The 26,559-nt window shown below is 40.4% G+C and overlaps 2 protein-coding genes across 3 annotated transcripts in view; one reads left to right on the forward strand and one right to left on the reverse strand.

The window, feature by feature from the left end:
* LOC101856874 (protein SGT1 homolog) overlaps positions 1 to 797 on the reverse strand; it is a 22,222-nt gene extending 21,425 nt beyond the window's left edge. For both annotated transcript variants that reach the window (XM_005093338.3, XM_035968481.1), the window contains exon 1: positions 630 to 797. In XM_005093338.3, coding sequence (XP_005093395.1) covers positions 630 to 655 — 26 coding nt within the window. In that variant the 5' untranslated portion in view covers positions 656 to 797. The remainder of the gene's footprint in view (positions 1 to 629) is intronic.
* A 2,090-nt stretch (positions 798 to 2,887) lies between these two features.
* On the forward strand, positions 2,888 to 26,559 carry LOC101857392 (small ubiquitin-related modifier 3). The gene is made up of 5 exons (XM_035968482.1): positions 2,888 to 2,992; positions 8,495 to 8,611; positions 17,796 to 17,921; positions 20,858 to 20,929; positions 25,721 to 26,559. Exons 1-5 carry the CDS (start codon positions 2,903 to 2,905, stop codon positions 25,793 to 25,795), a joined length of 480 nt encoding a protein of 159 aa, XP_035824375.1. The 5' UTR covers positions 2,888 to 2,902; the 3' UTR covers positions 25,796 to 26,559.

A 26,559-nucleotide genomic window follows, 5' to 3' on the forward strand; every position in this document is an offset into this window, starting at 1 on the left:
ATGTCCCCCCCCCCCTCTGAATTTTACCATAATTTGATGTTTTGCAGTTGTTAGGTAGGTTTGATATCTTAGCTTGCCGTGCTTCAAAACGTATAGTATAGTCCTAGATCTAGATTCTAGATCTAGAACTAGATCTAGATCTAGATCTTGATCTAATCCAGATCTAGAATTCTAGATTAGATGCATAATCTAGATCTAGATCTAGGCTCAAATAAGGGAGGGCGGGAATTACCGAAAAAGCACCAGATTTCCTTGGTTAAGAGGACATTCCAGAATGCGCGAGTACGTTTCATTCACACACCCACAGGCAAATGCGCTCATACGAGTCCCAAGAAGAGACCTAACCCTACCCCTAATAATCCTACCACTACACTTAACCCTATCCCTAGCCTTCTATTCTACTCTGTCTCATAGTGGTCGCTCGTTACGGAAGTCCTCCCAACAAATCACACACAACAAACACACTCCACTAACTACACACACACACAAACAATAGATCTACATTACACTACACTCAGCCTTCATCAAAATTCAAATAAAAGGCTGTTAACTTCTGAAAATGAAAACCCAGATACGGTCAGTATCAATTTAACAAATCAACAGCCATCATAAAGGTTGGAGGATCTCACCGACACAATTCAGCGGCGGTCGCCATATTATTCTTTCAGTTTCTATTTCTAGTTTAGGCTACCAAGTCAACTCAACTGAAAACTTATCGCTTAGATTCTAGAGGAATTCACTAGAAACTTCTGGCCAACACGGCTAGCCTAGGCTACAAGTAGTGATGGGCATGTATCGATACCAGGTACTTGATACTTAGATACCTATAGGTATCGGTATCGGTACCGATACCTGCTCTAAACATCGATACCTATGTGTTTTTTTATCCCAGGGCTGCCAAAGCAAGTGACTTGGGCCTAGAGAATTTTTTGTTTATCAAAACTGATAGGTTTTCGTAGGGGGCTAGCGTTTTAAATGAATCTAGTGATTTTTTAACAAAAAGAGAGAAGTTTTTCATGAAATCTATCTAGTGATTTTGCAAAATCCTCACTGACAACCCTGATTAATCCCCATTGGTTTAATTTAAAGTTGCTAAAAATCTGGTAAATTGAATTGCCTTTTTAGAACTCTTGTGTTTTTATTTTCCAATACTAACATTTTCTGCAAAGTTGACTTTCCTCCCATACTTCACTTAATTTTTGTTTTTATTCTCATATTTGGGTATTTATTTCTCTCTCTCTCTCTCCCTCTCTCTCTCTCTCTCTTCTCTCTCTCTCTCTCTCCCTCTCTCTCTCTCTCTCTCTTCTCTCTCTCTTTTTACAAATAATTTTTGTTTGAGTCTCAGCTAAATAGTCACAACTTGTCTAGACACGATTATCTAAATATTTGGAAAAGTATAGTTATATTTTTGTCTTTACTTATTACCCCCAGGCGTATGTTACCAATAGCGTTAGGTATCGAGGTATCGGTATCGATACCTTGAAAAGTATGTCGATACCTAAATTGTGGTATCGGCCCATCACTACTACAAGGCTACAAACTACAAGACAAAATACGGATGCCAGATTTCTTTCTGGTGTGGGGTCAAACGGGTCAAACTACCGATAATTTCGGATCCAAATTTAGAACCAACTACATGTACATGTACATACATGATGTATTACAACTGAGAATGCCTAAAATTACAACCAGTTCAAGTTTATAACCAATTTAATAATATTATTCTGTAATTTTAGTACTGAAATTTCTGTTTTTTTGTTGGCGTTGTTTTTATTTGTTTGCTTTTTTTGTTATGTCTATGTCTTAGCAATGGTCTTAGGTCTATGTGTTTGTTCGGTTCGTTTGTCGTTTGTTTTTGTAGGGGGTTTTTTGTTTTACGTTTGTTTGTTGGTTTTTGTTGGGTTTTTTTTTTTTTTTGGGGGGGGAAGGGTATAAAACACTTTGTGCATTTTATTAATATCTGTGTGTGTGTGTGTGTGTGTGTGTGTGTGTGTGTGTGTGTGTGTGTGTGTGTGTGTGTGTGTGTTTGTTTGTTTGTTTGTTTGTTTGGGAAACCTTCCCACTTTGACAGGGTTTTTTTTAATGAAAGAAAACAATCCGTACTCCGGTACACAAAAATTATCCATTATTCTCAGATGCCCTGTGATTGCCACATATATCAGCATTTATAGATTTAAAATGTGAAAAGTAATATTGACTTCTAGGGCTTCTTCTTTCTTTTTAGCTTTACAGAAATTAACCAGCGACCCCGAAAAAAGAGCGAAAGAATTTAAGAATTTATCCGGATCTAGGCCAAACAGCTGGGGGGGGGGGGGGAGGGGGTCTGTACGTCTTGGTCTAGAGGTACAGCGTGCCCTCTTATTCAGTAGGTCCCAAGTTCCAAACCTGACGGGGCCCAAAAAAAATTATCTAAATGTTTTGTTCTCCTTTCACCTCCTCTCCTGCCCTCTTAGAGATTGTCATATTATGTTCTTTCATCGGATCTCCTCTTTACTGGCCCTGCCCCCTTTTCCTCCTCTGAGCTATATTACTTTTTCCACTGCTACTCCTGGTTCCTTCACACTGGCGTCTTTCTGCCCCTGGTCTTGAGGTAAGATCGAACACCTGCTAGTCTCTGATTGGAGCCATGGATCTCGGCTCGAGGTCCCGATCGAGCACAAGTTGCGCACGTTAAAGATCTCTTTAATGGTGGTCCTAAAATCGTTAAGAAGTAGCTTCGGGCACCACGCCGGGCAAATTTCAAAATTAATTCCTATCAAAACTTAAAATGCTACAGGTGAAAATAAACAAATTGTGTCCCGCGTGCCCATGACCTTTTTGCAGTTGCAAGCGCCGTAAAACTATTTTTTTTTAATATTAAAAAAAACAGTTCAATAGCCAAATTTTGGGGATTTGGCTCCACATGAAGCCAAACTGGCAGCACGAGAAACTAGCTAGAAAAACAATCGGGGTCACTTCCCTTGGAACGGCACAGGCAGGAGACAACTCTGGAGTCCGACTTTTTGAATGGATCTGAATAATTGATCAATGATTCAATGAACCCTCCCTTCGACTAGACCTAAACTCATTTTGAGAGCTATTTGCATTGGTTATCTTGCTTCTTTCCAACTTTTCTCTTCCATATTATTCAGTCTCTTCACATAACTTTCCTTATAATTGAGTTACAAAAGAGCATCAGTTTGAAAGGCATTCTTGTTTTTCTTCTTCAATTCTTCCTCTCTAACGTATATCTGCCCCCACCCCAAGCCGTTCTCTCTCTCTCTCTCTCTCTCTCTCTCTCTCTCTCTCTCTCTCTCTCTCTCTCTCTCTCTCTCTCTTCATAATAAATTATTGAGCAGGCCAATATTGACCATCAATAAGTCTTCTTTAAAAAGGTGTCGCTGATAAACGGCAGTTTTGTCCGGGTTTTGACAGTTTTGTCCCGTTCTTTGATTAGCACACCAAGAACCACAACACGTGGCTCTCAGGGGCGGCTCGTGGGACTAAAAAGTGGGCGTGCACAATAATGATTAAGCCATGGCATGCTGAAGATAGTCATCATCATCATCATTGCCTTTCTCACCCTGCACCAGGGTATAGGCCACGGGCAAACACCCCCCACTTTTCTCTATCCTGGGCTAGCCTCTTGATGTTATTCCATGTCTTCCCACTTTTCTGTACATCGATTTCTGTGATTCTTCTCCAAGTTCCACGAGGTCTTCCCCTTGATCTCTTGCCCTGTGGGTTCCAATCCAAAACTTTCTTTGTTATGCAGCTGCCTGACTTCCTGAGAGTATGTCCAATCCATCGCCACCGCCTTCTTCCTACCTCATCTCTGACTGGGATCTGTCTTGTTTTCCTTAACACTTCCATATTGGTGACCCTGTCTGTCCATCTGATCCTCAGTAACTTTCTTAGACACCTGTTCAAGAAAACCTGGATCCTCTTTATACAAGTCTGCGATGCGTTCCATGCCTCACATCCATACAACAGGACCGACTTCACGTTTGAATTGAAAATCCTCAGCTTTGTTCGAAGTGAGATCTCTCTGGTCTTCCTAATCCTATCCAAAGATATGAAAGCAGCCTGTGCTTTTCCAATGCGGGACTTTATTTCAGCACCTGTTCCTCCCTCTCTGTCAATTATGCTCCCAAGATAACAGAAGGATTCAACGTTTTCTAGGGCCTTTCCTTTTATTGTGACCTGCTCCTTTCGTTGTGCATCTGTCCTTAGTACCTTTGACTTTCTGGGGTGGATCCTCAATCCAACAGACTCCGATAGGCTGTTTAATACTGAAGTCTTTGCTTGTATCTGTTCCTGGGTGTGCGACAGAAGCGCCAAGTCGTCTGCGAAATCCAGATCGTCCAACTGTGTCCATGGTGTCCACTGTATACCATTTCTGTGTCCTCTGGTGGTTTCCTTCATCAGCCAGTCGATTGCCAATATGAAGAGGAACGGTGATAGTAAGCATCCCTGTCTCACTCCAGTCTTGATGTCAAAGCTGTACGTGAACTAGCCATCATGTACAACCCTACAACTTGTCCCTTCGTACATGCTTTTGATGAGGTTCACCAACTTCTGTGGGATTCCGTGGTGTCTCATTATCTTCCATAGTGTCGCTCGGTCTATACTGTCAAAGGCCTTCTCGTAGTCAAGGAAGTTGACAAACAACTGGGAGTTCCACTCCAGGGACTGTTCCACAATAATCCTCAGCGTGGCAATCTGGTCGGTGGTTGAGCGATTTTTCTGGAAACCGGCCTGTTCATCCCGTAGTCTTGGATCCGTTCCTGTCTTGATTCTTTCCAGAACGATTCTGTTGAAGACCTTACCTGGTATTGAGAGAAGAGTGATCCCTCTATAGTTGGAAGATAGTCAAGGGCATAGTAAATGAGACGGTGTATAAGTTTAGGATCTTTGGGTTGGTGAGGGAGGGCCTCGTGGTTTTATTTTCATTCTTTTTACTTGTCGCTTTGATTTCTAGTACTAAATTTGTTTGTTAGCTAAACATCAAAGTACACGTAATAACTTTCACTACTCCACTACAAAACTATTCACGGCTACAGAGTCACTTAAAATAGTGCAAGACAAACAATGAACAAATCACAATTCACTTGAGCACTCCGCTGGATTGCTCCAGGACTCAAATAACACTGGCAAAGAAGAGTGTAGGGTCTATCGTGTTTATTTTTAGACTGCCTACTGTGGGCTATGTTTCGGCACTATTCGGCAGGAGCACATTTGAGATGTGCCGGCTTATTAATATTAATGTACCGCCAAACTCGCTATGAGTGTCGTCATCGCTTGGGTTATCCCCAAGAGCGATTTATAGGTCAGGTTACACTGTTGAATATCCTTTTCTGTTTAGCTAAAGCGCGTGGACTTTGGCATTGCATAGTAGATGTTTTACGGCACTATAGGCATAAAAATGACAGTTATGGCGCTAGTGAGGACCTTTGTTTTGATATAATATTTGGCTAGTGTTTGTTTTTGGCTTCTTTTATTTTATTATTGTTGGTGTTTTACGTAATTAGAACATTCAACAATTTTGGGCGGCACTGCACGACCGTGCTCTATGGACGAACCGCGCCTGGTGGCTTTGGCTACTGAATTATTAGATCTATCTTCCTACTCAACAGTAATAATGCTTATACTTCTCTGGCCTATTTTATTCTTGAGCATGATGTGTGTCCAGTGACGAGTTTTTTCATCTTGTGATACGCAATTCCTATCTCGAACGGTCGACACTCATAATGTAATATATAATATAGTTTTTCCGTCATGATGCCTGACCATGACAAATCTATCCACAGAGTCAAGAGTATAATTTCTTATGCGAGATAGAAGAATTAAGTGTTAAAATGGCTTCTACTACTATGGCCAGTGAAGCTAATTCTGGCTCAAGGAGTTTACAGTTCTGAACTCCTTATTGTTCTGGCAGCAAAAATTTGTCACATTCTGTACATTTGCATTAGATCTAGAGGTTATATTTCTTATTCCTGAAGCCCCTTAAAATTATCCTTAATTAGATAAAGGCCTACTGCCCACCATACTTATATATAGGCCGTAGACTCTCTCATTGACGCCTATGTAGAAGATTTTGTTATTAAAAAGTCCCCCCCCCCCCTCCGGGACATCTACATGGTGTTTTGTAGCGCTTTTTTCTTCTTGTTTTGTACGCCAACTTAAATTCAGGATTCCTTGATGACAGTATAGTAGCAGAATTGAGATTCTGAAATCAAGGCATTCTATAAGAATGATCCCAGCTTCGAAGCTGAGTTCATTTGGATGTAGAACACATGGGGATTCTTGGCCCTTTTGATAACTTCGGTGTTCAGTATTATAATTATATTATATGTTTTGCCATTCAATTTTGGGAGGAGTATGTCACAGCTTTGTATTATAGACTTTCAACTTTTTGTCTGAATATAGCATGTAGTTGTCCTGACGACCCTTCCCATGGGTCTTCCAAAGAATGCATTTAGCTTTCATATTATGCAACTTTACTTTACTTTACTTTTTTCTTCCGCTTGTACCCTGGGGTGTCGCGGGGAGACACAGGTGTCTGTCTGCAGAAAGTCGTGTGGCCTGTAGGAGGGACATCCCATGATCTTTAAGGGTGTCTGCCACAGATTCACTCCATCGTCGCCTTGGTCTTCCTCTGGCTCTCCATCCAGAATATTTAATGTTGTATGCTCTCAGAGCTGGATGGTTTGAGGGCATCCGCGTGAGGTGTCCGAACCACTTGACCTTTTGTTTTTCAATGTGTGGTAGGACTGGTGTTGCTCCCACGGTGGCCCTTATGACTTCATTTTTAATTTTGTATCTTCTTGTTTTGTTGGCCGCTCTTCTTAAGCATTTCATCTCGCATGTGACCAGTTTCCTCTCTAGGGCTTTTGTTAGAGTCCATGTCTGGCACTGATATGTGAGCGTTGGAAGTAAAATGGCGTTGATGAGCTTCGCCTTGGTGCTCATGGGGATATTGGGATGTTTCAGGAGAGGGCCCAGTTGGTAGCTGACTGCGTTGGCTCTCTGGCATCTAGTCTCTATCTCTCGATCTAATTTTCCATTTTCTGTGAAAATGCTGCCCAAGTATATAAATTCTCTGCTTTGTTTTAGTTGGGATCCATTAATGTTGATATCCACTTTACCTGGTCTCCTGCTAATTGTCATGACTTCGGTCTTGCTTATACTGATCTTCATGTCATATTTTTCGCAGCTCGCATTTAGTTGGTTTATATGCTCCTGTAGCTGAGTCTTGTTGTTAATCATTGCCAGGTCATCTGCAAACATGAGTTCGTTGAGTGCCTCTGGGTCTGGATTGGCCTCTTTTGTTATCTGGTCCATGTAGATCATGAAGAGCAGAGGGGAGAGATTGCAGCCCTGTCTCACTCCGGATGTTACTGGAAACCAGTCCGATGTTCCACTGGTAGTTCGGACAGCGCTTCTGCTGTTGGCATAGATAGCCCTGATGTTGTCTAGCAGTTGTCCCTTGATGTCGTACTGCTCTAAGATCTTCCATAGCTTGTTTCTATTTACTCGATCAAAGGCTTTTTCTTGATCCACAAATACGAGGTGGAGATCTTTGTCGTATTCCAAAGCCCTCTCACACAGTTGTCGGAGTGCGAAGATTGCATCAGTGCACCCTCTTCCTTTTCTAAAGCCAAATTGGGCGTCACTGAGAAGATGTTCGGTTTTTGCGCGAGTACGTCGCTTTAGGATTTTTGCATACATTTTCCCCACATGGCTGAAAAGAGATATGCCTCTATAGGTGTTGCAGTCTTTCTTGCTGCCCTTTTTCTTCCATATTGGCACCACTATCGCATTTTGCCAGTCTGCTGGCACTTTTCTTTCTTCCCATGCTTGTTGGAAGATGATTGTAAGCCAATGTATTCCAGTTTCGCCGCATGCAAGGATGGCTTCGGTTGTGATGCCATCGTCTCCAACTGCCTTGTTCTTTGGACTAGTTTTCAGTGTTTCTCTCACTTCACTCTCCAGGATGGTAGGTTCTGAGTGCTCAGGGTAGTTGGCGGTGAATGGGCACTGTGTTTTGTGCCTGTACTCCTGATGGGTTTAGTAGTTCTTGAAAATATTCTTCCCATCTTTTTATTATTGCTTTCTCTTCGTGCAGAGCTTCTCCATTAGTATCGTTGATGACAGTGGTGGGTACATAGGGTTCGTCTCTCGTTCTCATTGTCTTTACCTTCAAGGCCTGAGAGATGGAACACTGTTTTTTCTATTCCTGAGGCCTCCTAGCCTATGTCATGTGTGAAGCTTGGTTTGGCACTCGGCAAAATTCGAAGATTAAAATTCAATCTACTCTCAGTATGTACTGTTTGGAAAACATTACATTCGATATGTTGATTATGTATCTGTTGAAAAATCTTTTTTTGTTTGTTTGTAATCTAATGCCGTCGAAGACGAAGTTAACATTACTTTTAAAAGGCATCGGTTGACAATGAAGGATCCCTAGGCGCACAAGGGAGACTCCTGCGACAGGCTTGATTTCTTTATTTAGAAACAGGCTATCCCAGCGTGCACTCCCTTTGTGCGCCATTTTAGAGAACAGAGCACACCAAACCAGTACCGCGAAGCTGAAAACGACACAATGGAAGAGCAACAGAGTCAGAAAAAGGTATCTTGTCTCACCATGAAAGTGTATTTTGTTTTGTTTAAAATTGTACCAGGTTAATGTGACAACAGGTTTTCTAAGTGTACCGTTAGTTTCTAACATAGACCAACCGGCCACCGGTCACCCACTCTTTCGCTTTCATGGCTTTGGCTGGCTTTGGCCTTGTGTGGGAAATCAGAGGTGTGTGTTTGAAAAGGATGACTATTGGATTTTACCGCTCACTGATCAAAACCTTCTTGAAGATGACAATCTGTTTGTTTGTTGCCTTTGTTTGGTTATGTGATATTAACTAGAATCTACTGAAGTTATTTTTGAGAAAGATTTTATGTGGGCCTGTTTTTGATCATGTAAGCTGGCCTGACCTATTCAAGACCAAGACTGAATCAGAGAGTGCTTAGTCTTTAGTTTTAGTAAAAGTTTTAGTCAACACACTTGCACTTGTAGACTAACCTGTAGGCCTACTCCTGATGAAGAGTTACCATATTTTTATTTGCAAGTGCTGCTTGCACCGTAGGCCTAGATCTAGAATCTAGATTCTAGATCTAGTGTTTTAAAGGAAAATAATCAAATGAAACAATTTGAGTTTGGAGACTCTAAAAATCTGGATGGACTTCGCCGTAGCCTGTAGCCGTAACTTGTAAGGCAACCTCTATTCTTACCCGCTGTATGTTCACCGTGATAGCCTAGCCTAGGCCAACCAGTGTAGCGTTCACCCCATTCTACGAGATTCAGGGACTTATTTCACAAGAACTGATATTACTGAGTTATTTCTCCTACCATCAACTTCACACGTTCACGGAAGCATTTGATTATAGATCTAGAATCTAGATCTAGATCTAGAATAGTTCTTTTTCTTAATTGTGTGGAAAAACTTTTGTATGTTTTATCTTTCGTGTGTTACAATGTCACGAGAGGTGGACATTCGGTAAGATTGTACTTTACCGGACCACCGGTCGGAACTACTTTCGCTGTGGCGCCCCTGGTGCCTAGTGGTCCGCTGTTCGTCGTTTCCGAGCTCCCCTACTCACTCTCCTACTCAGTTTTCTACGTCCTCACTCATCAACTGCCAGCAATCGACTGCCGTCTCTTACCGGGTTTTTCAGTCATCACGACCGTGCCACTGTGCCCTTTGACCCATGACCCTGACACCTTGAGGCTAATTGGTCAATCTAATCACGTGGTCCACTATTCTTATTTGCTCGCGACTCTGCTGGCTTGGCCTAGGCCCTAGGCCTACTCCTGGTCCGGCAAAGTACAATGGAGGGCTAGAGATGCGCACGAGAGCTCATTTGCATAATTGCAACCCCATTGGCCCTGCTCGCGACTTATCATGCTATTGTTTATATGTTTGTGTGTGAGTGTCTTTAAATTATTGTTACCAGGGGCAGGGGGGCTAGCCCCCCTGAAACCCCCCCATTGATATGTAAACACGACTGTCCGCTCATGTTATTGTTTCGCATTTTTGTGTGTTTTCTTTATTATAGTTTCCAGGGGGGCAAGCCCCCCTGAACCCCCCCACCCCACCCCACTGTTGGTATGATACACAATGGTCCACCAAAGTTAAATCCCCTGCCCACTCAACCACCACCACCTCTCGCTCACCTCGCCTCGCCAGTCGCCGCTGACTTCGCTGTGCGTGCGCGAAGTCGCCCGCGGAACTACCTTTTGTCCGCACGCAGAGTACTATGAGTGCGTAGTTAGGCTAGGCGTGCGTAGTAATCACGGGCCGAGACGGGTGGTCCGGTAAAGTACAATCCAGCCGGACATTCTGTCAAGGGAGTGTATACAGACCCGGTAACCGGGAATAAAGTCACAAAGTATACAGACCCGGTACGGGAACTCTTTTGTGATTTCGGAAAGTTTCAGCACCCTCTTGGCTCAGGGTAGAACTAGGTTCTTCTAGATCTATGGCCTAGGTCTAGATCTAGACAGACAGATATAAATCATTGATCTAGTTTCGAGGCTGGCCTAGATCTAGATTCTATATCTAAAACTAAATGAAGATTGCGGATGTCTTTTCAATCAATGAATGATCGTTTCCTCCTCCCTCCCTCCCTCTCCCTCTCTCTCTCTCTCTCTCTCTCTCTCGGAAGTGGCTATTCTCATCCGGGGTGAGAATAGAAAAACGATCTACGTCTCACCCCGGGTGAGACTTGCCAGCGTAGGCTATTCTCACCCGGTGCGAAACAAGACCTGCTTTTCCTCATTTTGGAATACTGTCTATCGGTGTGGATGATCAAATTGATAAAAGCCAAGAAAAAATTACGTTATAGCACAAAAGTAAGCTAATTTGATCTTCTTCAAAGATGCTATGGCTATTTCACTGTTCGAATCGAGCCGAACTACGCGGGTCGCCATTTTGTTTTGCCCGAAAGTTCTCGCAAGATCTACTCCTCCCCTCTCTCTCTCTCTCTGTCTCTTTCTGAATACTGTCTATCGGTGTGGACAGAATTCTACAATTTTTCTGTTATATCACAGTGTAGAATTCTGTGGTTTAGGGTGAACGCAAAATTTGTTGGCCTAGATCTAGGCTATAACAGTGAACGCGCACCGGGTGAGAATAGCCAAAAGACTAGCCTGCACTATTCTCATCCCGGGTGAGAATAGAGGTGGCCCCCTCTCTTTCTCTCTCTCTCTGTGTGTGTGTGTGTGTGTCGCTCGCATTCTTTTTTTCTTTGTTTGTCACTGTCTTTCGTTCCCTCCTGCCAACTGGCGGGCATGTCATATACATTTTGCTAGCACTTCCCCCTGCTCTCTCTCTCTCTCTCTCTAACTCACACACACACACACACACACACACACACTACCGGGTCTGGGCGCTGAAACTTTCCGAAATCACAAAAGAGTTCCCCTACCGGGTCTCTTTTTTTTTTTTTTTTTTTGTAAAGTGTTTTACGGCGCTCGCAACTGCATAGGTCATATGAGCGCGCGGGACACCCCTAATATTTTTAGTGGGTAGGAAATTTCAAATTTTGCCCGGGTGGCGGCCGAAGCCTACTCTTATCGATTTTAGGGTAAATTTTTACTTTCGCTCCCGCACACAGATGCACTGTTTCAGGGGTCAAACTGCTGTACTGTTTGCTGCAGATCACACATAAAGCCGTGCTAAAACTGTCGCAAATCAATTATTTTCAAGACAATTTCAAATCTAACTGTATAAAGCTGGGCACTATTTCTCCGAACGTTCGGGAAAATAAAGCTGGGCACTATTTCTCCGAACATTCAGGAAAATAAAGCTGGGCACTATTTCTCCGAACACTCTGAAATATCATCCTTTCCCCCAAATTTCGGATATTATATAGATCTAGATCTATAATTATAGTATGGGCCTACCAAAGATTGTTCGTATACAATATGATGGTTCAATCGGTCCAAAAAATGTCCGCCGTAAATATTTATATAAAGAAATGCTACAATTCCAAACAGTTTTTCGCTATAGATATGACGTGTTGCCTGTGAAAGGTGCTGCTTTTAAACGTAATGTGTTGTGTTCACTCGTGTGCTGTCTAGATCTAGATCTACGGAGGGTTATTGATAACGACACATAGAACTGGCATCTGCGTTTGTCACTGCTGCGACCAATGTACTGACACTGGCAAGCCCCTTAATGTGTGTGATTCCATAATTTACATGTAATATCCTGTACTTTTTTTAAAATTACGCACATTTAGGGTTAAAACTGCCAATCTTCTTCGGACAGGTGGACACACGCCCTTATTTGTTAATGTTTGTTGTTGTTTATGGGCTGTTCTAATTTTGATTTCTTTCTGTTGTGAAACCTTTCTTTTTCACGTTTTTACACTCATCTAAAAATCTCATCTAGACTAGCTGTTGAAAATTGAAATAGATATAGACCCAAAAATTTGCTCCTGTGTGTGTGTGTGTGTGTAGTGTGTATGTATGTGTGAGTGTTTGAGTGTGTCTGTGTGTGGTAGTAAGTGGAGAGTGAGGAGTGTGTGTGTGTTTGTTTTTCGGGCTTTATTTCAGCCTTTATTCAGTAACAGTTCAAAGTATACAAAAATAGAAACACAGGATCCATTCACTCCAGGACTCATGAGTCATTCGTCTCTTTCAGTTTCACTCTTTCATTCAATTCCCGTGTTCTCTCCCGCGGCTCATCCCCGTCCGCATGACTTTCATACCCCACCCCATCCCTCCAGGCACACACAAAGAAAATCTCACTTGTTCCCTGCGAACCATGGACAATAATATAGGCAAAACACCGCCTGAGCTGCATTCCTTTTGTTCGTGAGCTGTGGACCAGGCCAGGGGTGGTCAGTGTCGTCGTCTTGTAGTTGCTGTCACCTGTGGATACACTCGCACATTCTTCCTTTCACCCGCTCTTTCACTCACACTGTCTCTCCATCCACAGTTCAGCTCGTCATACGTTCAAAAGTTGCCCACTAGTTATGTTTAGTTAGTGTGTGTACATGTGCATGATGGTGGTGGGTGTGTGGTGGGTGTTACTGAAGGTTGTCTGTAGGCGGGCTTGCCATGCGGTACGTGTTCCTTCCCAGACCAGAGGCAGAATGAAAGTTGGCGCCGAACTCTCGCAATAAATAGGCAAAAAATCACGAGACCGGAAGCCGAAAACCGTTCGGAGAAATAAAGATCGGCACTATTTCTCCGAACGTTCGGAGAAATAGTCACTTCGTTCTTTTTTTCTTTGTTTGTCACTGTCTTTCGTTCCCTCCTGCCAACTGGCGGGCATGTCATATACATTTTGCTAGCACTTCCCCCTGCTCTCTCTCTCTCTCTCTCTAACTCACACACACACACACTACCGGGTCTGGGCGCTGAAACTTTCCGAAATCACAAAAGAGTTCCCCTACCGGGTCTCTTTTTTTTTTTTTTTTTTGTAAAGTGTTTTACGGCGCTCGCAACTGCATAGGTCATATGAGCGCGCGGGACACCCCTAATATTTTTAGTGGGTAGGAAATTTCAAATTTTGCCCGGGTGGCGGCCGAAGCCTACTCTTATCGATTTTAGGGTAAATTTTTACTTTCGCTCCCGCACACAGATGCACTGTTTCAGGGGTCAAACTGCTGTACTGTTTGCTGCAGATCACACATAAAGCAGTGCTAAAACTGTCGCAAATCAATTATTTTTAAGACAATTTCAAATCTAACTGTAAAATATCAAATTATGGGTAACCCCCCCAGATTTTCTTTTACCCCAGTGGGGCAAGCCCCCCTGGAACCCCCCGATTGGTCCAAAGCATGTCTATCTCGGTTAAAAACAATCAAATATTTCAAAAACTATTAATTTGCGACGGAAATGAAGTTGATATTCGTGTTCAGCCCATCAATATTTAGTAGAAAATAGGCATCTGGTAGCTGAGTGTGAGACGGGGGGGGGGGGGGGGGGGAGTAAAAAAATACCGATTTTTAGACCACCAAGGGATCTTTAACGTGCGCAACTTGCACACGGGCCCTCCGAGATTTTTCGCCCTTGTCCGAGAAGGCTAGGTGTAGATCTTTCCTACCAGAAGATCAGGGGTGTGGCAGAAAGACAGCAGTAAGGAGGAGCCAAGGAGTAGCAGTAGAAAGGCTGCGGAAAGAGTCAGGAGCCCAGAGGAGGGGGCAAAGGAGGTGAGAGGGTGGGGGCAGAAAGAGGAGACGACAGAACATTGCTAGAGAGCAGGAAAGGAGGTGAAAGGAGACAATTTTAGAGAAGAAAATTTTTCGGTCGCTACCCGGATTCGAACCCGGGACCTTTGAATGAGAGGTCAACACCTTAACCTCTAGGCCACGAGAGCCCCCATACCGGGTCTGTATACTTCGTGACTTTGTTCCCGGTTACCGGGTCTGTATACACTTCGTTCTGTCAAATGTGGTCATAACATATGCTTTTACCCAGAAATTGTTTTTGTATTCCAGTAAAGTACATGCTAGGAGAGTATACAAACATAAAGATGACTTATTCTGTCATTGAAATAAAAAATTCTTTACTAAATCTAAACGGTATTTTTTTCTTTGTCATGACATTTTTCTTTCTCATTTTTCGCCATGCGTTTTTTGTAAGAAAGGGGTAGTTTCTACCATTTTTGAGTTCAGAACTGCACCAATAAACCTTTCTGCTGAATATTTCACCTGGTGGTGAGTTGATTTAATCAATTTTATCTTTTTGCATTTTGGTGGACCGCTCATGGAATGGGCCTATAGTATAGGTCAATTTCCGAATTTTTAGCACTCAAATTCTTCTTTTTACATGCACAATGGTTTTCAAAACTATCTATAAACTTATTTTTATCAGGAAATATCATTTTGCATAAATTCAAGCTCATTTGAAAGATTTTGTTTACAGTAAAATGAAAATCTTGTTTCCTGGCTATCCTTTTGAGCTCCTCACGCCTATGTGGGTCAATTTGTTTTCTAATTTCATTGGCCGAACATCTTGAGCTACCGACTTCCACTTGGCGTGTTTTGAATGAGACGTAGGCTAGACTACGCTTCGGTGTAGAACCGAAATAAGTGATTCTAGAAGTAGGCCACAAACTCAAACAGAAATACGCTTCTTATTTATATATATTATATCTCTATATCGGGGAACATAAATCCTGGGGACGGGGGTTAGGGAGAGAGAGAGAGATACCCCCGCTCCCACACACAGGGGCAAAGAGGGAGGCGTGCGTCGGTAGTTCACTAATGCAGAACACCGAGCACATACAGGCTAGATCTACTCAAAAACACAAAAGAGTTCCAATTTACTCTGTGGCAATTGACACTACCTTCCAAAATTAGGAAAAACTGGTCTTGTTTCACACCGGGTGAGAATAGCCAATGCTGGAAAGTCTCACCCGGGGGTGAGAGGTCAATCGTATTTTTATTCTCACCCCAGGTGAGGATAGCCATATCATTTATCATTATTTATCATAATTTCTATACAGTTAGAAGGGAAAATGTCTTAAATAATAAACTACCCTTATATCAGGTCAGATGTTGTTTTTTATGTTGTTGGTATCAAAATCCTCATAATTTTTAGTCCAGCCTGCTTGGAGATCAGCAAGAATATCGACGTCCCTTTCTGGGCTGTACCTCGCTAGATCTACGATATATCCTCATCATTCACATGTAAATCTTTTATTTGAGGACCTAATCCTTCAAACTCTTCATCAGTGTCGTCTAATTCCAGAAAAATGTTGGGCAAATCTGTGTCTAGTTCAGCTGACGAGTCCGACATTGAAAACTGTTAACAATATCCCAGAAAATTGCAAATAAACTTCAAACTGATTGCCGACTGTCAAATGCGTGGCCAACGGCACTAATAAACGTTGCACTGGTGGACTGCAGTCACCAGCAGTTAAAAAAATGGCTATTCTCATGTCAGCGGTATATTTTCTACTCTGTCGGGTCACGACCGGTGGTCGCAATGCGCATGGAAGGGAAGTATGAGTCATCACGAGATGCTCACGCCTATTAGGGTTCAATTGGCCGGCTCTATTCGGACTCCAGTCCAATTCGATTTTTTATTTAAACATTATATTTGGACTCCGGAATATGGGTTTCATCTATTCGGACTCTGGTCAGAAAAAAAGTTTTATTTTTTCGGACTCGGCTTCTAAGTGAGTTATGTGACTGTAAGGGGGTTACATAAATGTTGTCGTGGGATTTTATGTAAAACCAGAATTGGAACTAGAATTACCTACTATGACTGTAATTGTGTCAAAAGTCAAAAGACTGCATACTTCACCCTCATTGCCCAATGGTAGTGTCTAAGTACACGGTAACCCACTACTCGGTCTTTCCACCACCACTACAGCATCATTACGTCCACCACCATTTGTCTTTCCACATGTTTAATTTCATTTTGTTATGTGTTACAGTTTTTCTTTAATTATTTTTTAAAATCATTTCTTACAAAATGGACTGCCTGGCCTTTTCCCAACACCTCTTCCCCCAAGCTGAGAGTGCGTGATCGCTATGCGAAGTCTACATGATTAAATTTGCCCCCGCCGAGGCCAACTAAGCTTGGTTGTTCTGTTCATACTGATGCAGGGAGGGCCAGTTTAGATAGATCTAGTAACTGTATATTAAAGCTAACATCTAGATTATCATCATTATAATCCAATAAAAATTTCATAAATAAATGCTGGAAATAGTTTGGAACAAGAGTCGGAACTCCGGGAACGGACATCATGCTGGGCTCAATTCAGAGTCTGAATATAATTTTTGTCTATTTGGACTCGAGTCAGAATAGTCACTTCGTATTAAGGGAAGACCCGGGTCGGCGATCCAAGGCAATATTGATACAATTTTTCAAACTATCCAACTTTTGTTTTTTGCTGAAAAACATCCTTTGACATCTGTTCTTTCGAGTCAAAATGAAGAAACTGTTGAAAAAACACCCTAAATGACCTAAAAGGGCGTTTGAAAAGTGCAAATTGCTTTTAAAATCCTTTAAAAAATCCGTTTTTTCTGTTTTTCTCAAAATCTACTCATTGACATATGTGACCTCCTGGGTGCAAGTTTTCAAAAACTACAAAAGCTAGAAGCTTCAAATTTGGTGTACAGGTGCTTTAAGATCAATTCTGGGGATCTATGAAAGGGAATTGGGAAATATTGGTAACTTAAGGAAATATTCAATTTTTTTGTAATATGTACCCCAAAATTTCGTCAACTGACTCTAGGGGGGTCCACTGACTTTGGGCTCACTTTTTTAGTTTTAAAGATAGGTCAAAATTCTTTCATAGATCCCCAGTTCATATAGGTTTGTACTTGTGTGCCAAATTTCAGGCTGATAATTCAATATTTACTATGAAATTCTTCTGCACTAAGAAACTGGTTTGAAAATCCAAGATGGCCACCAGAGACCAATTTTAAAGAAAAATTCAACAAATTCACCCCTAGTACTTCCTATTTACCTATAACTTCTTGCACAATTACTTGAAATTGAATAAAAGTCTTTCGTTTAGAAAAATTTTCCGGGAGTGTACCTCTCCCCTTAAATTACAACAGTAATTCTTTACCAATGTTTATATATGGAGCCCTTTAAGTTGATGTTCATGTCAGTTTAATTTGCTCCATTATTATGTAAATTTGAATTGATACTGGTAGGCCTAGTTCCTGCCTTTGCTTCTGTTTTTATTACTGGGATACTATCCAGGAGTTTGATGGGAATAGTTAAAGTTGATTGACCGAGTGGATAGGCATGACTTTATCTTTGTTTTATTTTTTCTCTTGTGGAGGAGGACCATAAGGAAAGTGAGCACATCAATTTGAAAGTCACAGGGCAGGATGGGAGTGTCGTTCATTTCAAGATTAAAAAGAATACACCTTTGAGGAAGCTGATGGGAGCATATTGCAACAGAGCGGTAAGTCTTTCATCTTTGAAGGGTGTTATTTTACTTTCTTTTCTGTCTCATGCTAAGGTATTGTATAGCCCTTTTCTTGTTCATTTTAATCCGTTTAACAAGAATATCGACTTGTTCCGGGCAAATTAATAGCTTTTGAAATTTTGTTTTTATTCAAACTATACCACTCTAAGCTAATTGGGTAGTAATTCCGCAATTTGGACTGATTTGGGGGGATCAATCCCTACTCCCCATTTTATCCCATAATTTGATGTTTTGCAGTCAGGTTTGAAATTTTCTTGAAAATAACTGGTTTGTGACATTTTTGTGGCTACGTGTGTCGTGTGATCTGCTACAAGACATACTGCAGTTTGAGCCCAAACGAGTGCTTTTGTGTGTGGAAGTGAAAGTAAAAATTTACAGGTTAAAGTTAAAAGTTGTTTGAGCTATTAATTTGTTATGTAATTTCTGACCTATAGAGCTTGCCTCATCTCATCTGCCTGGCCTTATAATGTGCTAACCATTATAACTTTTTTTTTATCGTCTGTTCTCATTTCGTCAACCTTAAGTTTCTTTCAATCTTTCTGCTTTTCACAACTGTGGGCTAAAGTTCATTTAGTTTTGGGGGGGGAGGGGGGGGGGGGGGTTTGTTACTCATGTCCTGTGACTTCTTACTTTATCTCCTTGGGTCTGTTTTCTTTTTTAACCCTGATCCTGCGGGGGCCGGGTTTATGTCGCCCGCTAAGCCTATTTCGGTACTTCACCTTTTTTCTGGTCGCGTGTCAGTCCAGCCCTTGGCTCAGCGCACGGGCACAGAGCATCATCCCCGTTCCGTTCAAGCTCAAGTATGTGTGCGTCAGTCTGCTTGGGTTTGTGTGCATTTCGAACCCCAGATCATTCATAACAACAAGAGCGTCTAAAAAGGTTATTCGAATGGGCGCAACTACTCGTAATGTCTTATCAGCTTATGAAAGGGCGTTATTCATGTGTTCGTAACACTTAATGTTATTTTCTTCATCGATTAGCAAACTCCCACAGTATTCATGGCGAAAACACACGTTTCCAGGCGCGCTCGCTGCACACCAACAATACACGCTGAGTGACCCGGCGGCCTGCCCGGAATGTCCAACGTAATAGGTTGCTGATATGGTTCGCATCTCAGTACAGACGCAGGACAAGAGTTAATGGTGGTTTGGTTAAATGACTTAAAGTAAATACAGACAGGGGTCTTTGCCTAAAAATCTACTTTTGCAGCGCAACAGATTTTTGTTCAGTATAATTTGCATGCCTTAAGAACACATCTAAAAACTGAACATTTAAGAACTCATTTTGAGCTGGGGGCATGTATGTTGGGTTGAAGGGAGATTGGTTGGAGTGGGCCAGCAGATGATGAAAACAAACAAGCCAACAGTAAGCTTTACTTTGAACACTTTACACACAGATTGTTAATTTTTAAAGTTGTAGGCATGCACCTGTGCTATGGTGAACAGGTAAATTGCAAAGTGGTTTTTGATTGGTACGACCATTCTCTCCTCTCATGTGGTCAAATGGCCCAATTGTCTTACAGAAGCTAGTAAATTCACATTCATTTTTTCTTCTTCACATATACAGCGTTGAGGCTGGTGCTGTTTTTTAGTTTCAATAGATCAAATAATTATAACAACTAATAACACAATGTCGCGTTGTATAAAATTCATTCTGAAATCTCTCATTCTGCACCAGGACTGAAAACAACTTGCAACACTCGGACCCGCGCGTGCACACAACAAACCTTGGGCGTCCGTATTACAGTGGGACATCATTTAAATGGATTAGACCTGAGTTGTGCTCCTTGAAACCCGTAAAAGAATCTGTTTTGTCTCTTCATTATGACCAGTTTTCTTAAGCAGAGACTGCTGTATTTCATTTTATTGTGGTGTGTGTTTTGTATGTAAAATCATGAAAGGAGAAAACTGTTGAGCTTGCACTTTTGACTGCGGATAAGTTGATATCGTCAGGGGGGGTGGGGAATAGATCTCCTCATTCAAATTATTAACGATTGGGAACTGTAAAGAAGAAGAGGTAAGCCTTAGAAAAAGATCAACTTAACCGAAGAACACCTCGAGCGAGTTCAACACAAGTGGAGTCGATTGTATGATTACCGTGGGATTCAGTCCTCATCATTTGCTTTAGAGTTTCTTGTACTATGTGCTAATTTAGAAACATCCTGCATTAAAATGTAGGTCCTCTGAATTATTAATGACTAAATGAAGAAGGGGTTTGGGGGGAAAAGTTTTCTCTAGTAGAGTGGTATAGAAATATCTTTGGCCTTGGGCCTTGGATAGATGTGCCATGGTCTTGTATTGTCACCCAATTTACATCTACATATGTTGTGTAAGTCCTCTATATGATCCTGGCCAATTGGCCCCTGTTGAGGCAGTGGTTGGTTGTGTCTAAAGGTTCTACATTTTAGCCTAGTTCATAAGCACCTGAGACTTAATTAAATTCTGCCATCTTCATTAACCCTTTGAACCCTCGCTGCCGATACATCGGTGGCACATAAAACTTGTATGCCTAGCCACCGGTACAGCGGTGAGCAAAACCCTATCCCCTGCTTAGAGCATAATGGGCATGGGAAACTGTGTTTACTACACAGGACGTTACTGATTATTTTGAAGATCTTTCTGAATTACAAGGGCTACCATGAGGGATCATGAATTTATTGCTCAGGAGATCAGTCAGAGGGGCATGGTAGCACCAGGAGGTCTGTGCTCAAAGGGTTAGTTTCATTATAGTAGTAGCCATGGGTAAGTTTTGTATCCTCCTTAAAGATTGAGATCAGCATTGAGCACTCAGTCGCTACCATTGGTAATTGAGTTTTGACTGTCTGAAGAAAAGAATCCACAAAGAATTTCTTGATGTTCCTTGATATATGTTTTAAGCCACAGTTTGTAAGGCATGTGATTCTTCTTTTTCAGGGAATCCAAACAGGAGTTGTGCGGTTCAGGTTTGATGGAAATCCAATCAATGATGAAGACACCCCAGCAATGGTACGCTTTTCTACTAGTGTGGCTTAGGAAGTAGTACATCTTGAGGTTGTTGTTACAGATGTCTGACTAGAGTACTGTAGTTTAGGTATTTAGCCTTGAAATCATAATCTTTTGTTGGCGGGTGCTGTGGTGGGGTATAATTCTTCTTTTCTATCAAACTTTTATGGCTCTCATCTCTTCTCCTTTTTATGTCCTGTTGTACTCTTGTAACACCTCTAATCTAATCTTTCACTCTTATTTGACTTGATTGTGTTGTAAGTGCCGTGAAACTCTTGCAAAAACTGAAACAATACGTCTAGCATGAATATATGTCATGACATGGTGGAATCCGGCGTTCGTCAATTTTTTGGGCATGTGAAGATAGCCCTAACTCTGGCAAGGGCCATTTCCTGCCATGAAACTGGCAGGGCCGATCTCATTGGACCATATAGTAAACTGCTGTTTCTGCCTTCCAACTAAATATTTGAGGCTTCCTAAAGGGATTTCTGATTGGCTAAAAGGCTAACCTTCAACCAATCAGAATATTTCTACCATTCTGGCTTAGGATGAGAGTATTTTGCTGTCAAAACAGAGGGATGTTTTGAAAGCTTGTTGATCAGGACACGAGCCACTAATGCTAGTGTAGATCTATCACTTGTGCTACTCATGTGGGTCTAAAATGGCCAAAAATCGATCTTTTTTTGATACATTTGAAAGGGAATTGACTAGGGAAAGCAATTCAGACACTGTTAGTGGTGGATTTATTAGTGTTCAGTCAAGAATTGGGATTAGATCTGACTATGGGGATACCAGTTCTTATCCTGCCCCAACTTCTCTTTCAAATGGAACACTAGATTCTACTACCTTTGGGAGTCTAATAGGGGCAGAAAAAGGAGAGCTATGGGGTAACCGTAGGTTCCTTTTGCTATACTAATATATTACAGACTACCAGCAGATTGCTGAAAACCATATATGGCTGTACTTAAAGTGTTTTTATGTTGAGTATGGTATGAAAGTAGCGAGTATCAGCTGTGCTCGAAACAGACCACATGACAAATTGAAACAGTCATAACTCATTACCTGTTCTTTTCAAACCTATAAAACTATACATTTTCTGAAAGGTAATTGAAAAACCCATCATATTTCTGCTATCTCACATTTTTTATAACATGAAATACATTAGATTGGTGAATACGCTAATGAGCATGTAAATTTTTTATGTCAGCCATCTTTGATTTCAAATTTACATAACCCCTTGTAAATTAAATCAAATCATATGTTCAAAGGCAAAATATAAAAGTTCATTCAATTATCTTTCAGAAAATATATACTTTTGTAGGGTTTTTATTTGATACAAGTCCATAAATTTGATTTGTAAAGCATGTGCACGTTTTGGCTGATTAGCCCTGTCATTCCTGTTGAAACCACTTGCCAGAGTTAGGGTTAATGGTATCACCTTAATGCTTGTTCTTTTCTCTTGCTTTTGGTAGAAAAACACCCGGTTTCATTGGTAAAATTAGCGCATAAATGGCCATCAAAGTTTGATAACCTCACTAGCGTGAGAGCCCTTGAAAACTGAATAATTACATATTTTGTGCCTTTAATCATTTTTCAAATAAATTCACATGGAAATGTCTTTTTATATGGGCTAAAAAGTTGTTGAGCCATAAGACAAAAATTTAAAAAAAATAGTCAGACTGATGGGGAAAATGCAGATATCTTCGATTTCATTATTTCGAGGAGTGCCTAATTTCACAAGGATGCCTCTCATAGGGGGTGTTTGATTGAGTTTCCAAATCTGCTTGACACATTCATAATTGAAAGCCCCCACCCTTTGTGCACAGAGTCCTTGTGGTTGTTGAGTGCCACTTTGCCCTTAGAAAAACATTAGTCCTTGATCCAAAGCCAAGAGTAAGACAATATTTAGTTTAACAAGATGTTAAAAAATTTTTTAACACTTTAATGTGTTTTGTTGGTGGGGCCAAGGTTTGTGAGGGAATTAAAAAGTAGATCATTGTGTGTCGTAGTGTCTAGTTTCTTCAAGCCAACAACCAACCCCCCGCTCACACAAACACACACACATTTAGACATCAGAAGCTCAGACCTCTTTTTATTATTGTTAACATTACATTCATCCTTGAACCTTCAACCTTTGTCTTTGACATGGGGAATGACCCATTGACAGATTTATACTATTTTTTCATTTGTTGATGACTAAAACATGCTGTTAGGGTGGGCATCCCTGCATTATAAAATTTCCTTTCTCATTGTCCATGGTGTCTCTTTTTCGGGTAAATTTTCTAAATTTTTAAAGGCTTTTGATTATGCCTTACTGATGGCATAATGTCTGGATTAACTGTTCTGAGTGTTTGTAGAAGTATAGGTGAAGATACCCCGTTGCACTCCTTTCTTTTTACCTTGGGGGCCGTTCACAGATGATGTTAGCTCGGGGGGGGGGGTTGGTTGACATCAACCATGATGCTTGTGATATGAATCGTAAAAACTTCACCTATAAGTGTGGTGTAATGTATTTAAGGCTTGAACCTGAGAAGTAACTCATTTTGATATTTGTCAGCACGCCTCACAAATATTATTTGATTATTTTTTTTTCCACAAGCTGAGATAATACTCATATCATTTTGCTTTGTTTTCCAAGCTGTGATATCCAATCTATTTGTTTTAATTATTTTAATTGGTTAAAGTTGTTAATAAATATTTTGACAGTTTAAGTATTTCTTCGTTTTAATGAAAATTTTTTTAATAAAGATCAAAAGTGTAAATATAAAATGCATCCTGTATAGGTTCTATCTAAATGTACATGTACATTTTGGTTGAAGTTGACTTGAGGGTGGGGGAGGGGGTGGTTGGGAAAGCTGGGAAAGATGACAAGGGGGGAGGGGGTCATTTTTGGCCAAATTTTAGCTGACATCATTTGTGAACGGTCCCTTAGTGGAAACTGGAAAGCCCTTCTGCAGACCTGCCAACGTTAGTGAATTAAGACTGCATTTCTCCCTGTTTCCTTATCGAGACACAAAGACAATTATTTTTTTCCTAAATTTATGAAATCTTCTGTGAACTAATAAAAACAGGGAAAGTGTGTTTCCTGGTTCTTGCACTACTTGGACAACAGTAGCGGCTTTTTCTAGTCTGCTTCTTTCTTCTTTTTGATTTTAGACAGGGTTGGGTTGGTTTAAATCAAGTTGATTTAAAAAATTTTAATCAACTTGATTTTTTAAATAAAAATCGGTGTTTTAAATCACTTTTTAAAAATATTTGTTAAAATTCAGTTTTTACACATTTCAACATTCAGAATTCCTTTCCTTGGTTTCATAAAACAGATATAAGGTTTAGTAGACTAATATATTCATGCTTAAAAGTCGGCTTTCCCCCCTTTCACTGTAAAATAATACAGATTCAAATTACTTTTTTTCCATAATTGAAAACAGCTGGGTTGATTTCAATCAGTTGATTTTTTTCATTTTAATCAACTTGATTTTAAAAATAAAAATCTGTGATTTCAATCACTTTTCAAAAAAATGTATTCAGTTTTTACATATATGTAAACATTGAGAATTCCTTTCTTTGGTTTTATTAAACAATATAAGGTTTAGTAGACTAATATAATCATACTTAAAAGTCGGCTTTCCCCCCTGTCACTGTAAAATAATACAGTTCTGTTTACTTTTTTTTTCATAATTGAAAACCAGGGTTGGGTTGATTTAAATCAAGTCGACTTAAATCAGTTGATTTTTAAAAATTTAAATGAACTTGATTTTAAAAATAAAACTCTGTGATTTAAATCACTTTTTAAAAAAATATTCTGTTTTTACATCTTTAAATATTCAGAATTCCTTTCCTTGGTTTTATAAAACAGATGATATAAGGTTTAGTAGACTAAAATAATCATGCTTTAAAGTCTGCTTTCCCCCCTGTCACTGTAAGTAGTAAAATAATACTGTAGATCTATTCAATTTACTCTTTTTTCGTAATTGAAATTAGCATTATCTTTTTCTTTTTAGACAAACACAAGCGCGCGCACACACACACACTGTAATAAAAATGCAAGTTTATCTATGCATGCATAATTCCCCCCCTTCCTTTTAGACTGACATTTTCTTCATTTTTTTGTCTGTAGCCATAATTCACTGATATAGATCTAGCAGATTAAGGCTTTCTAAAATTGCAGTTGCTTAAATTAATCATTAGTTAAAATAAAGACAATGCATTTTGCACTAAAAGACCTTACTTTTAGCCACCAAAAATCCCAAACTGTGTCAACATTTTTAAAAAAATCAAGCAAATCCGATTTAAATTTAAGAAATAGATTTTTAAAATTTTTATTTAAAAAATCACCAACCCTGATTTTAGATTATTTTGCTGGTGAACAATATCAATCTTGGAAGTTAAAGCATGGGGACGTTTGGCTTGCAACACATGATCTGTGCTCACGTTTTCCCTCCAATTTCAGTTTTTAAAAAGTGATAATTTTCCCTCCAATTTTTCTCATTGAAAAGTTGGCAGGTCTGCTTCTGTGTTGAAATGAATTTATTGGACATTGAAAAGATGAAAGTATGTTCATCATAGCCCTTGAAACCAAAGCAACAGATAAGCAGCCAATAAATCTGGAGTTACGCCTATGTAATACTAAAATACTAGTATAATTAGCTGTGCTAACTTTCATTTGTCCATCAATGGTCATGGTGTAGTCAACCTTTCGTAGCATCACTCGCATTCTGTTTTATTTATTATATTATGTGGCTAACTGCATGAATGAATGATGTTTTTTTTTTCTTTCATTTTTGTGTGTTTCAGCTTGAGATGGAGGATGGTGACTCCATCGATGTGTTTCAACAACAGACTGGTGGCTGTTTGTCCCTACTGTGCTAAGGGCGGGGAAGGGATTGGATTGTTGGATTCCAGAGACGGGTGACCAGCAAATTATTAAACAAATTAATCATTTGGTCTCTAGACTGATACGCGATTTATTCTCACTTGAGTGAGGACCCTGGTGTTCTGAATGTTGTACAGTGGAGTCAAAAGAGGAAAAAACATGTATGATCTTTGTTTTTAAAAAAAATGATTGTTTGTGTCTGGTGAATGTACATCAACTCAGCATGGACGGTAAAACATTATTTCTGAAGGGGGATGGGGGGGAGTCCATTACGTAAATCTATGCCTTTTTTCCCCCCTTTCGAGAACTCATCGCTGGTACATCCAAAATAACATGTAAATTTTGTTCCCGGTATGAATGTTTCGCAATGCATCCTTTTTACATTTTTAAATCATTGCTGTCAGTGCTGAGTTGACATCGATTCATTTTTTTCATGCTCCTGCATCATGGTATGTTCATTTTTTTTCATTGATGTGAATATTTCATCGTAAAAGTTTGTACCACTGGCTTGTCTTCTCCGCCTCTCTGAAATTAAACAGCAATGGTTATTTTGGGGGGAAAGGGGTCGAAAGGCTAGCTTTTTTATCTTCATCAAGTCCAGCGTCCAGTGAAATTGAGGCAAGTTCTGATTGGACTCCCTTGATAATTTTTTTTTTTCAGAAATAAATCAAGCCCAGTGTAGATGCTTAGTCATTTTATTCATCATTTGTTAACTTAAGTATGAGTCATTGTCATCTTTCAATAAAAGGTGGAGACACAA

The sequence above is a fragment of the Aplysia californica genome, unplaced genomic scaffold (genome assembly GCF_000002075.1).
Source record: "Aplysia californica isolate F4 #8 unplaced genomic scaffold, AplCal3.0 scaffold00062, whole genome shotgun sequence".
NCBI classification, from domain to species: domain Eukaryota; kingdom Metazoa; phylum Mollusca; class Gastropoda; order Aplysiida; family Aplysiidae; genus Aplysia; species Aplysia californica.